Here is a 12,869-nt window from a genome sequence, read left to right as displayed (position 1 = left end):
GGTTCAGGAAGAAACCCATCTTCCACACGCATTTTCGGTTTTGTTTTCTTTGTCTCCCAGTTCCTGCTGCAAGCTGCAGCCATTTCCTTCCAGTCAACATCAGATTCTTTTCTCTCTTTTTTTTTTTTTTCTTCTTTAATTAAAATACAGAATAGAATTCTATCACAAAGTCTTCAAAAGTGTTACAAAGTAATCATGAAGTTTCTGCATGTTTTTTTTTTTTTCTCCATATCTTTTGTTGATTGTTTGATTGTGAAATTGTGTGCATTTTAAGCTGTTAGGACGCACAGAGTTCAGCAACACTGGCTTCAAATTATGTGGTGGAATGGTGGCCAAGTGACGGGCGCAATAGCTGAGTGGTTAAAGCATTGGACTCTCAATCTCAGGGTCCTGGGTTCAAATCTCGGTGACGGCGCCTGGTGGGTAAAGGGTGGAGATTTTTCCAATCTCCCAGGTCAACATATGTGCAGACCTGCTAGTGCCTAAACCCCCTTCGTGTGTATGCACAAGCAGAAAATCAAATACGCACGTTAAAGATCCTGTAATCCATGTCAGCGTTCGGTGGGTTATGGAAGCAAGAATATACCCAGCATGCACACCCTCAAAAGTGGAGTATGGCTGCCTACATGGCGGGGTAAAAACGGTCATACATGTAAAACCCCACTCACGTATATACGAGTGAACGAAGAAGAAGAAGAAGGTGGCCAAGTGGTAACATGGGTGCCTTGAATGTGAGGGAACCTGAGCGCATGGGATCAAACCCCACACGCTCACCAGTATTTTCCGCCCCCTCCACTATACCTTGTGCGGACACTTGTTATTCAGATGAGACAATAAACCCGAGCGTTGGAAAACAAATACACCTGCATGCAGGAAAGGAAAAAAAAAGGGTGCCGCTGCACTGTAGCGACGCACTCTCCCTGGGGAGAGCAGCCCGAATTTCACAAAGAGATATCAGTTGTAAAATATAATAATAAAATACAACACAAAACAATACAAAATATGACCCTGTTGGGTCCATCATTATTCCACCTGGTTCACTGCTTCATTTTCATCGCTCCTCTACCCATTCAGACAGGGTATCTGCTTCTTCTGCAAGACTGGCCATCTTTTGACATTCCCAGGCCATGATTCCCATCACCGTTTAACCCTTTCACTGCCGCCTCTGCTGCTTGTCTTATTCCATGCTAACAGCACAAACTGGCTGCTATACACTGCAGTGGATTAGCCAAGAAGGAGCTTAACTGCTTTGTGGTATATGTCTAATCAATTTTGCAATTTCATTTGTCTCTATTGGCAACAGTATGTCCTGTCATTACTGTTACCAGATGATGCAAGTCTTAATTCGATGCTGCATTTTGTGTATGCTGGATGTGGATTTTCAGGAAACCAAAAAACTGGACTGAAGACTGAAGCTAAAAACACAGTACTCCTTAACTTGTGTCCTATGATAGTGCTGCACAATGTTACAGGAAAAGGGAGACCTGTCCTTTGACAGTACTGTACAATCGTACATAGAAATACAGTCCTGTCCTCTGACAGTACTGTACAATCTTACAGAGAAATAGAGTCCTGTCCTTTGACAGTACTGTACAATCTTACAGAGAAATACAGTCCTGTCCTCTGACAGTACTGTACAATCTTACAGAGAAATAGAGTCCTGTCCTTTGACAGTACTGTACAATCTTACAGAGAAATACAGTCCTGTCCTTTGACAGTACTGTACAATCTTACAGAGAAATAGAGTCCTGTTCTTTGACAGTACTGTACAATCTTACAGAGAAATAGAGTCCTGTTCTTTGACAGTACTGTACAATCTTACAGAGAAATAGAGTCCTGTCCTCTGACAGTACTGTACAATCTTACAGAGAAATAGAGTCCTGTCCTCTGACAGTACTGTACAATCTTACAGAGAAATAGAGTCCTGTCCTCTGACAGTACTGTACAATCTTACAGAGAAATAGAGTCCTGTTCTTTGATAGAACTGTACAATCGTACAGAGAAAAGGAATGTTGTCATCTGACAGTACTGTATAATTTTACAGAGAAATAGTGTCCTGTCCTGGTGTGTGTGTGTGTGTGTGTGTGTGTGTGTGTGTGTGTGTGTGTGTGTGTGTGTGCATGAGATAATAAATTTCATTTTCTTAATTCCTAAATAAACGATAAAAACAATTCCAACTTGTCAAATAAAATTTAAACAGACAATTCAATCAAGACAAGCACTGCACACTATAAACTGATGTATTCATCATTTCGAAAACTACATCACATATATAAACCAACAACTAAACCAGGAAACAAAACTAGCAAAGAATAAAAAACAAACAAAAAAAACCCAGAAAGAAACAAACACACAAACTGAAACATAGTTTTTCACTGGACATGCAAATAAATTGGGGAAGAAACTGTACAGATAAATGAAAACATATATAACCACAACCAGAACTAAACAGATATATGAAAACATAATTCATAACCACAACCCAACAGATTAATGAAAAATAGTTTATATTCAACCAGCAAATACACAAACCAAGCATCACAAACCAACCAACCAAACTACACTGTAAATCAAAACAGTGGGAGAGGCAGAAACAATAAAATAAAGGAATAAAAAACAGAAATTAAAAAAAAAACTCACCAGAAAGCTGCTGGATGTCCTCCTCATTGGAATGGTCCCCTATAGAGCTGCCAACACTTGGAGGCCCCATCAGACCCTCTTGCTGCGACATGGACCTCTTCCCCAGGAAGGGCGACCTCATCCCGTCATGCTGAGGGCTCTCCAGGGAGGCCCCTGAACACCGATCCGAACGCATGGGAGACTGGATCCGCCCTTTCAGAATGTTCTCCAGAATGGACTGGTCCGCGGAGGGAGGGCAGGACCTTGGCGGTAAACTTCCCTCCATCCTTCCCAGGGAGTTCCTGGGGGAGGCCATGATTCGGTTTCCGTCTGCACCCCCTGTGTGGTACCCCTTCTGAGCTGGACTGCACTCTCCCACGCCCTGGGAGTTTTTGTGGGGAGCGTTATCCATGGCACTGTGGTAGGCCCTCGGGGGGCAGCCCCCTTCCGGCCCGCTCTGATACCCTCGGAGCATCGCGTTCACGTCTGAAAGCCCTAGCTTTGGGTCTGTCCAAATGTCCTCATTTATGGCACATGGGTTGGGGCTGCCCTTTGCAATGCTGGTATCCTGCACATACGGTGACTGACTTCTATGGCACCCAGTCAAATTCTGGCCTGGATTTACAAACACGTGGTCACACTTCATCTTCCTGCCGTCCTGAAATGGCGTAGAAGACAGATTTTCATGGCTGTGACCCGTGAGGTCCTGTTTCGTTGCACTGATATCGCTCACTATGGCACTTCCGTTTTTGACACTGTAACTGTTGTCTGTCTGAGCGTACAGGTCCTGTTTGTTGATGGTGTAACATGGCTGTTCACGTTTGATGGTTTGATATTGGTCCAGCGCCTGCTTTGCCCCTAGCCGTTCAGTGTTTAAACCTTGTGTGTTGGTGAGGGACTGGTCATAAAGCGAGCCAGTCTGGGAACTGTGTGATGTGAGGTGACCTGCAGGTCGGGCCTCGTACTCCAGTTTGGTCGACCTGTGAGACGGAGGTGAACACATGCTGTGGGGCGGGGAGCACAAATGATCACTGGGTGTGGACTGGCTGCCCACAGTGGAGGTGGTGCGACTCTTGCCCGCACCTGTCTGCCACCAGTTGCTGTTCGGGGGCGTCACAGCCCGCCCCCCTCCCATGTTCACCCCCCCACCTTCCCCACCACTCCACCCGATCTCCAGGGACATGGCCCGGGCCAGGGCCGCTTTGCCACGCGAGCCACGAGGCCGCCCCCGGGGTCTTTTGGGCATCACCACTGATCCGTCCACTGACATCACTCGGTTGATGGTGCCCCCCCGCCCCCTTCCTCGACCCCGACCCCGCCCTCTCCCTCGACCCCTGCGACCCGTGGGCCCTCCTCGCAGGCCCTCCAAGGAGATTGTCTCCATGGCGTTTCCAAAGGCGCCGGCGGCCACAAAACTGTCCATCCCCACAGTCTGACTGGACGCAGTCACTTCCGACTTGCCGTAGGCGTTGGGGGACGGGAAGCCCATGGGGGAGGCCAGGGAGCCGGTCTGACCCACCTGCCCCATGGGGCTGGGCATGGGGGAGGTGGAGGAGTGGCGGCGTGAGGGCAGCAGGGGGGAGGCGCCGGACGACAGCTGGCTGACGGTGATGAGGTCCCCTTCCGTGGTGATGGCGTCCGTCAGGCAGTCGGGGGCGGTGGGGGGCGAGGACGGGGAGGCAGACATCTGGGCGGAGAGGCCGTCCAGCATCTTGGGGAAGTCGGTGAGCAGCCAGGCCTGGTTGACGTCAGACTGCACCGCCTGCACCTCCTGCTGGCTGCGCTCCAGCATCGTCTTCCCTTCCCCTTTGCTGTCACCACACGGCAACCGTTAGTCATGGGCTTTGTGGGTGTGGGGTGGTAGAGGGGTGCGTGCGTGTGTGCATGCATGTATGTGTGTGCGTAAAATCATGCAGTCATCACTGGAAATACCAAACCTCAGAAACTAACACACACACACACAAAAGAAAAAAACAACCAAACTAGAAATTAAAACAGTGGGAGAGGCAGGAAAAATATTCATTTATGTGTGCAATGTTGCCATGCATTATTCACCAAATGTCTAGAATTTTCACTGATATGTCATGGAATCTTGAAAAATGATTTATGCAACATTGTCAGCAATCTCCTGGGATGATATTCACTGAATGTCATAGACACTGTTTTATTTCACTGTTACTTCAGCTTGTTTCATTATCTTTTTGTCTGATGCAAATTCTTTTTGTCTGATGCAAATACCGAGAAAAGACGTTGGATAAAAAATAATTTCATTCCATCCACTGCGCATTCCACAGATATGGTTTATATAATAGATTCATTCAGTCCATTCCTGGACATACCTAGCAGGATTTCTGTAACTGATTTATTTATTCTGTCCAAAGCATATTCCTGTACACACCCCAGCAATGTTGTTTATACAAAAGATTCATTCATTCTGTACATACCCCAGCATGATTAAAAAAAATAAATTAAAAAAAACAAAAAAAACAAAAAAAAACCCGCATTCATTCATCCAATCCATTGTACATTCCTGTACGTACTCCAGCACAGTTCATATACAAAATACAACAACCTCTCATTCATTCTGTTCACTGTACATTGCTGTACATACCCCAGCATGGGTTATATAAAAATACTCATTCATTCTGTCCACTGTACATTCCTGTATGTATTTCAGCACAGTTTATGTGAAAAACACTCACGCATTCTGACCCCATATTATATAATTCATACATTCTGTACTTATCCCAGTATGATTCAAGACAAAATACTAATAATCAATAAAACATAAAATAAAATAAAATACAACTAGATCATTCTATATCATTCCATCCACTGTTTAAGTTAAAAACAATCATTCATTATGACCCCTGTACATTACTGTACATACCCCAGCACAGTTTATATAAACAAAAACAAAAAAACAACAAAAAAAAACAACCTCAAACAATCTGTCCGCTGTACATTCCTGTACATACCCCAGCAAAGTTTATATAAGAAAAACACACATGCATTCTGACACCTGCACATTGCTGTACATACCCTACAACAGTACATGTAAAAAAAAAAATTATATATATATATATATATATATATATATATATATATATATATATATATATAAATACTTGTGCATTGTGTCCGCTGTACAACGCTGTACATACGTACCCCAGCACTGTGCAGAGAGTGAGGATGAAGCGAGGACGGCCGCTGTGCGGGTGGAAGGCCAGGCGGCACCGGGTGTGGATGACCTCTACACGCTGACCACTGGTCAGCACCCTGTACACACTGCACACCTCCTTGTCCTGCGTCAGCACTGCACGCACAGTGACAACGTGTAACACACCTCATGGTCAGCCGCATAATAAAAAGTACAGAGATAACGTGTAACACAACCTACTGAGCAGTTGTGATTGTAACAAAAAGCACAGTGATAACATGTAACATACCCTACTGGACAGCTGTGTAATAAAAACCACAATGCTAACATGTAACACACCCCACTGGTAAGCTATGCCATGAAAAGCGCAGTAAAATAGTGCAACACATCCTACACGACAACAGTGTAAAAAAACAACAACAGCAGCACAGTGATAATGTGTTACACATCCCACTGGACTGCTGTGTAAAAAAACAACAAATAAAAAGCACTGTGATATCATGTAACACACTCTACTGGACAGCTGTGTCATAAAAAGCATGGTGATATCATGTAACACACTCTACTGGACAGCTGTGTCATAAAAAGCATGGTGATATCATGTAACACACTCTACTGGACAGCTGTGTCATAAAAAGCATGGTGATATCATGTAACACACCCTACTGGACAGCTGTGTCATAAAAAGCATGGTGATATCATGTAACACACTCTACTGGACAGCTGTGTCATAAAAAGCATGGGGATATCATGTAACACACTCTACTGGACAGGTGTGTTATAAAAAGCATGGTGATATCATGTAACACACTCTACTGGACAGCTGTGTCATAAAAAGCACTGTGATATCATGTAACACACTCTACTGGACAGGTGTGTCATAAAAAGCACTGTGATATCGTGTAACAGAGAGAAAACCTTTTTTTTTTTAAATTAAAAAAAAGAAGTTACCAACACACACATTTCAGCAGGTATGAAACAACAATCTGCAAATACAAGCTGCCTCGGGCAGCAGATGTTTCCCCTATAAAGTGGAGTCGAGTGGTGGCTAAGCAATAAACGGTCCACCTAGGAAGCGAGAAAACCTGAGGGTGCTGGATCGAATCCCACACTCCGTCAGAATTTTCTTCTCCTCCACAAACCTTGAGTGGTGGTGGTCTGGACGCTAGTCATTCGGACAAGATGATAAACCAAGTTCCCATGTCCAGCATGCACTTAGTGAGAGTTATAGTACCCACAGCAGCAAGCGAGTTGTCTCAGGAAAAATTTCAAAGTAAAATTCACTCTAATATACATGAGTGTGTGTGTGTATGTATGCACATGATAATAATAATAATAATCATAGTATTCATATGGCACTGAATCTTGTGCAGAGACAAATCAAAGCGCTTTCACACCTGTCATTCACACGCATGCGTAACTCTAAAACTGGAGAAACTGAAGACATGGAAGAGGCAGGGAAAGGAGGCTATCTTGGGAAGAGGTGGGGTTTTAAGGCCAGACTTGAAAGGGCTGAGTGCGGAGACCTGACGAAGCGAAAGAAGTTCACTCCAAATGCAAGATCCGGACAGTGAGAAAGAACGGCGGCCAACAGTGGACATGACTGAAGCATGGCTGAATGATACAGGGAAAGAGCAATGAGTGCCTAAAGGAATTTGTCAGCCGGCTGCTCCCAGGCAGGCAGGCAGCCTGTTGTGCAAATGACAGTGTCTGCAGCTTGATCGCTGACAAAGGATAGGCACTAGAATCAATAATAACAAAAACAAAGAAACTAACAACAACAATTACACCAACAACAAAATACCGCAAATGTGTGTCATTCTACAGCATGCCACTACTTCGCACACGCACTTTCATTCCTACTGACCTTTGCGATGTCCAAGAGCAGCTATCTGCAGGTCCTTTGGGTGGACAAAGTTGTAGAGCGAACGTCCACACATCTCCTGGGGCATGTAGCCTAACGTCCGACACCATCTGAATAAAACCAGCAACAACAACAATGTAACAATAGTGATGATGATGATGATGATGATGATGATAATGTACATTTGTACAACGCTTTTTCTCTTTCGGAGCTCGGGGCAATTCATATGAAAGAAAAAGTTACGAATGACATGAACCACTAATGACCACTCTCTCTTTCACTCACTCCCTGCCCCCTTCATTCTTCATACTTCTTCTTCTGCGTTTGTGGGCTGCAACTCCCACGTTCACTCGTATTTACTCGAGTGGGCTTTTACATGTATGACTGTTTTTACCACCATGTAGGCAGCCATACTCCGCTTTTGGGGTTAATTCTTCATACATGAAAAGTGAGATGGCAGGCATGGGGTGGTGCTGGAGAAGCAGGAAACAAAGAATGCTTCCAGTTTAGGTTTTAAAAAGAGGAGTCTTCATTAAAGACAAAACTTGCCTCTCTACAAGTTCCTCTGTTCCAACAAAAGGGACATGAAACACTTTTTTTCCTTCTCAGACTTAACCCCTTGACTGCTGAACACTGGTGAAATGAGATCAGTGTGGTGTGCATTTAAAGTGCAGTTTCTACTTTTTGTGCGCTCTTCGAGTGGTGTCATCAACTGCTCTGAACAAAAGTAATGTGATACCAGAAGGACGAGGTCCAAATAAAGACTGATGACTGACATCCGGACCTGTATGCTCAGTCTTTTCTCAATGAGCATGACAGTCCTTCACTGATGACAATACTCATCAGCAGCAGACTGAAGGACTGTTAAGGTAAGCAGCACATTGCTGAACTGTTCAGCGCACTCTCACATGTATGCAGTGGTTTCTCTCAGATCTGAAATGTGCAATGCAAACACAGACATGCGCAATAAGCAACACAACAACAATGACAACAACAACAACAACACACACACACACACACACACACACACACACACACACAAATGGGCATGCCATCCCCATGATATCTCCTCCACACCTCCCCTTTATTTCTCCTTTATCCATTCTCAATCTCTGGGCACAGAAAAGAAGAGAAAAAAAAAACAAGAAAAGAAATTATCTGCAAAACACATTTACCTGGCAGGTGTCATACATGTGTCAGACTGCAAGTTCACACAGAAAATATTAACAGCCATACGCAACATCTGTCGAAAGATGAAAGCGAACCATCTTTTTCCTTCTTTTGTTTGTATTGCAACAAAAGCAATAATAATGATAAACATAAAAACAGGAATCCCCCCAAATCCTGTTAATCTAATCAACAGCAGTGGTTGTAGAACATCAAAAGTGAATGATCCCATTCCACAGGTGGTATCAGGCTCCAAAAAAAACAACAACAAAAAACAGTCCCACACATGAAAGCACTTCTATACAATTTACTCGACTGCTGGACCTTGGCCAAAGATCAGTGTGGTGTCATCATTTTGAAAAGCAGTTTAGTTACTACTTTTTGAGTAATTTTCAATGGAGTACTAAAGCTGAACAAAAGCAATATGCAGATAGAGTCCAAACACAGATTGATTGATTGATGTGGATACTCATATAGCGCCTATCCTCGGTCAGAGACCAAGCTCTAAGCGCTTTACATACACGGGGACATTGCACCACAGGCTGTCTACCTGGGTAGAGCCGACTGACGGCTGCTACTGGGCGCTTATCTCAGTGAGGTGACAGCACTTCACTGATGAGCGCAATCGTCAGCGGCAGTCTAATTGTTAATCACCTGCAGGACTGTTTGATGAGGGCATCAGAAAAGTGTACACACTAATTGGCTTTGTGAGTAGTGTTTTCAAACAGAGAGACCTGTAAGTGGTGGTTGATGCTGTTCTGTTAAAATGCAAAAGGTCACATGTCAAAAAAAGTAGGCATCTGATATGCACATTCAACTGTTTCTAAGAAATGAATACAAAAATACTGATTTCATGCACACAGACACACTAAACACACATGCGCACACACACACACACACACACACACACACTCATAGATGCATGTCCACACACGCATGCCCACAAGCACATAATCATACACCCACATCTGAGCACATCTTATCACAAAGAATACAAGCAGCTCCTTTAAGACAGTTGCTGATAGTGCGTGCCAAAATTCAAAGCTTTCTGAGCGAAACAGAGTTCACCTGTGTGCCAAACTCAATGGAGCTTGCAAACACCCAATTCATGCGTAAAGATGATGGAGAAGTGCACCTTTCTTTCATTGGTGTGTGTGTATGTGTGCATATGCATGTGTGTTCGTATGCGTACATGCATGCATGTGTTTGTGTATTCATGTGCGAGTGTGCCTGCATGCATTTTGTATTTGTATTTTGTATTTCTTTTTATCACAACAGATTTCTCTGTGTGAAATTCGGGCTGCTCTCCCCAGGGAGAGCGCGTCGCTACACTACAGCGCCACCCTTTTTTTTTTGTATTTTTCCTGCGTGCAGTTTTATTTGTTTTTCCTACTGACGTGGATTTTTCTACAGAATTTTGCCAGGAACAACACTTTTGTTGCCGTAGGTGCTGCACACAGGACCTCGGTTTATCGTCTCATCTGAATGACTAGCGTCCAGACCACCACTCAAGGTCTAGTGGAGGGGGAGAAAATATCAGCGGCTGAGCCGTGATTCGAACCAGCGCGCTCAGATTCTCTCGCTTCCTAGGCGGACGCGTTACCTCTAGGCCATCACTCCACTGCACGTTTCTCAGTGTGCTTGTGTGTGTCTGTGCAGGTGATTGTGGGGATATGTGCGCATGCGTGCGTGCGCGCACGTGTGTGTGTGTGTGTATGGGAGTGGGAGTGTGTGCAAGTGCGCGTGTGTGTAAGCAGAGTATGTGTGTTGGAGTGCCTGCATATTTGTGTCTGTGAAAGCAGAATGTGTGTTTTTGAGTTTTCGTTTACTTGTGAAAGATACAGATGTGTGGGGAAGATGAGGAATTTGATTCAGAATGAAAAGATTAACAAAAAAAAATGTCATACAAACAGGTGCAGAATGAGACAGAGAAGCAACACCCCCCTCCGCCACCCCCTCCTCCAAAAAAATTTTTTGACTGGTTCCTGAAAGACTCAAAAATGTGACACGAACAGCCTCACACACACACGCGCACCCCTCTTTGACACAAATGGTTTTTCTCTCACATGGTTACACACACACACACACACAAACACACATACACCCCTCTTTGATACCAACGGCTGCACACATACAGACACAAACACATACCCATCTTTGATGCCAATAGTCACACACAGACACAGAGACATAATCCTCTTTGATGCTGACAGCCACACACAGACATACACACCTCTCTTTGACACCAACAGCTGCACACAGATACAGACATATACATCCCCCTCTTTGCGCCAATGGTTTTTCCCTCTCACCTGGCTTCACACACACACTCACACCCATCTCTTTAACAGCAATGGATATTTCTCCCCCACCTGGCTTCACACACACACACTCACACACACACACACACACAGGAGCACACCCCTCTCTTTTAACGCCAACGGATATTTCTCTCACCTGGCTACATGCGCTCCCCCTACCCCCACCCTCCACCCCTTTTAACACCAATGGATATTATTTCTCTCTCTCTCTCACCTGGAGTCTGTGAAGAGGATGGTGCCGTCCAGGGTGTGGTGCACCACGCACTCCACGGCCCGCCCCTCCTCCTCCACCTGTCTCCACAACTCCTGAGGCCGCACCACCCGACAGGCGTACATCAGGGTTCTGCTCCCACCTGCAGCCAGCCCCCAACACACCCCACACCACAGTTTGTTTTATCAACGAGGCATCACTGTATTTGTATTGCATTTGTATTTATTTAGTTGGGTTTTTTTTTAATTATATTATTATTATTTAGTTAGTTATATATATTTTTTTTTTTAATTTAATTTTTTTATTATTATTATTATTATTATTATTATTATTTTTGTACGCTTATAGTTGACTTTATCAAGTTTCTGCGCCTTATACATATTATTATTATTATTATTATTAGTTCTTTTTTTATGTATTTATCTTTTTTTTCCTTCTCAAGGCCTGACTAAGCGCATTGGGTTACACTGCTGGTCAGGCATCTGCTTGGCAGATGTGGTGTAGCGTATATGGAGTTGTCCGAACGCAGTGACGCCTCCTTGAGCTACTGAAAGTGAAACTGTATTTGTATTTCTTTTTATCACAACACTCAACAGATTTCTCTGCGTGAAATTCGGGCTGCTCTCCCCAGGGACAGCGCATCACTACACTACAGCGCCACCCTTTTTTTTTTTTTTTTTTTTTTCCTGCATGCAGTTTGTTTGTTTTTTACCAGGAACAACCCTTTCATTGCTGTGGGTTCTTTTATATGCGCTAAGTGCATGCTGCGCACGGGACCTCGGTTTATCGTCTCACCCGAATAACTAGCGTCCAGCCCACCACTCAAGGTCTAATGGAGGGGGAGAAAATATCGGCGGCTGAGCTGTGATTCGAACCAGCGCGCTCAGATTCTCTCACTTCCTAGGGGGATGCCTTACCTCTAGGCCATCACTCCACTGTCTCAGTGTTCAGACAAATCCACATGCTACACATCTGCCAGGCAGATGCCTAACCAGCTGCATAAGCCAATGCGCTTAGTCCGGCACTTCAGTGCATGCATTTATATTTGCGTACCCATCAGTGGATTTCTGGTACAGAGGTTGTTTTTTTTTGGATGACTACACTTGTGTTGCCATGTGTTCTTTTTCAGTGCGCCAAGTGTGTGCTGCACATGGGACCTCAGGTTTATCTTTATCGTCTCATCCGAATGACTTGGGAGAAAGACCCCAGACCCTCACGGGCACTACTGGCAGATAAGCATCTTGGCCATTCTACACGCTTCCTCTCCCCCCACTTAAAACCCAAAACATTATGTCACCATGACGTGTGTGTGTGTGTGTGTGTGTGTGTGTGTGTGTGCCTGTGTGTGTGTGCATCTGTGTTTGGATAGTTTGGAGGTGTTTGAGGTTATGATAGTCACTGTAGTGATGATATGGTGGCGTTGGGATGGTGGTCGCTGAAACAGTGATGGTGGTGGTGGTTGTGATAGTGATGGTGGTGGTGGTTGAAACGGTGATGGTGGTGGTGGTTGTGATAGTGATGGTGGTT

The 12,869-nt window shown here is 44.6% G+C and overlaps 1 protein-coding gene across 1 annotated transcript in view; it reads right to left on the bottom strand.

The window, feature by feature from the left end:
* Positions 1-12,869, bottom strand: part of LOC143283776 (uncharacterized) — a 69,318-nt gene that overhangs the window by 18,882 nt on the left and 37,567 nt on the right. The window contains exons 6-9 of the mRNA XM_076590128.1: positions 11,346-11,484; positions 7,647-7,753; positions 5,788-5,935; positions 2,641-4,430 (exon numbers count right to left, since the gene is read on the bottom strand). Coding sequence (XP_076446243.1) covers positions 2,641-4,430; positions 5,788-5,935; positions 7,647-7,753; positions 11,346-11,484 — 2,184 coding nt within the window. The remainder of the gene's footprint in view (positions 1-2,640; positions 4,431-5,787; positions 5,936-7,646; positions 7,754-11,345; positions 11,485-12,869) is intronic.

Source organism: Babylonia areolata, chromosome 7 (genome assembly GCF_041734735.1).
Source record: "Babylonia areolata isolate BAREFJ2019XMU chromosome 7, ASM4173473v1, whole genome shotgun sequence".
Classification (NCBI taxonomy): domain Eukaryota; kingdom Metazoa; phylum Mollusca; class Gastropoda; order Neogastropoda; family Buccinidae; genus Babylonia; species Babylonia areolata.
Note: the sequence above shows the minus strand (reverse complement) of the source record. Positions and strands in the feature narration are given on the sequence as shown.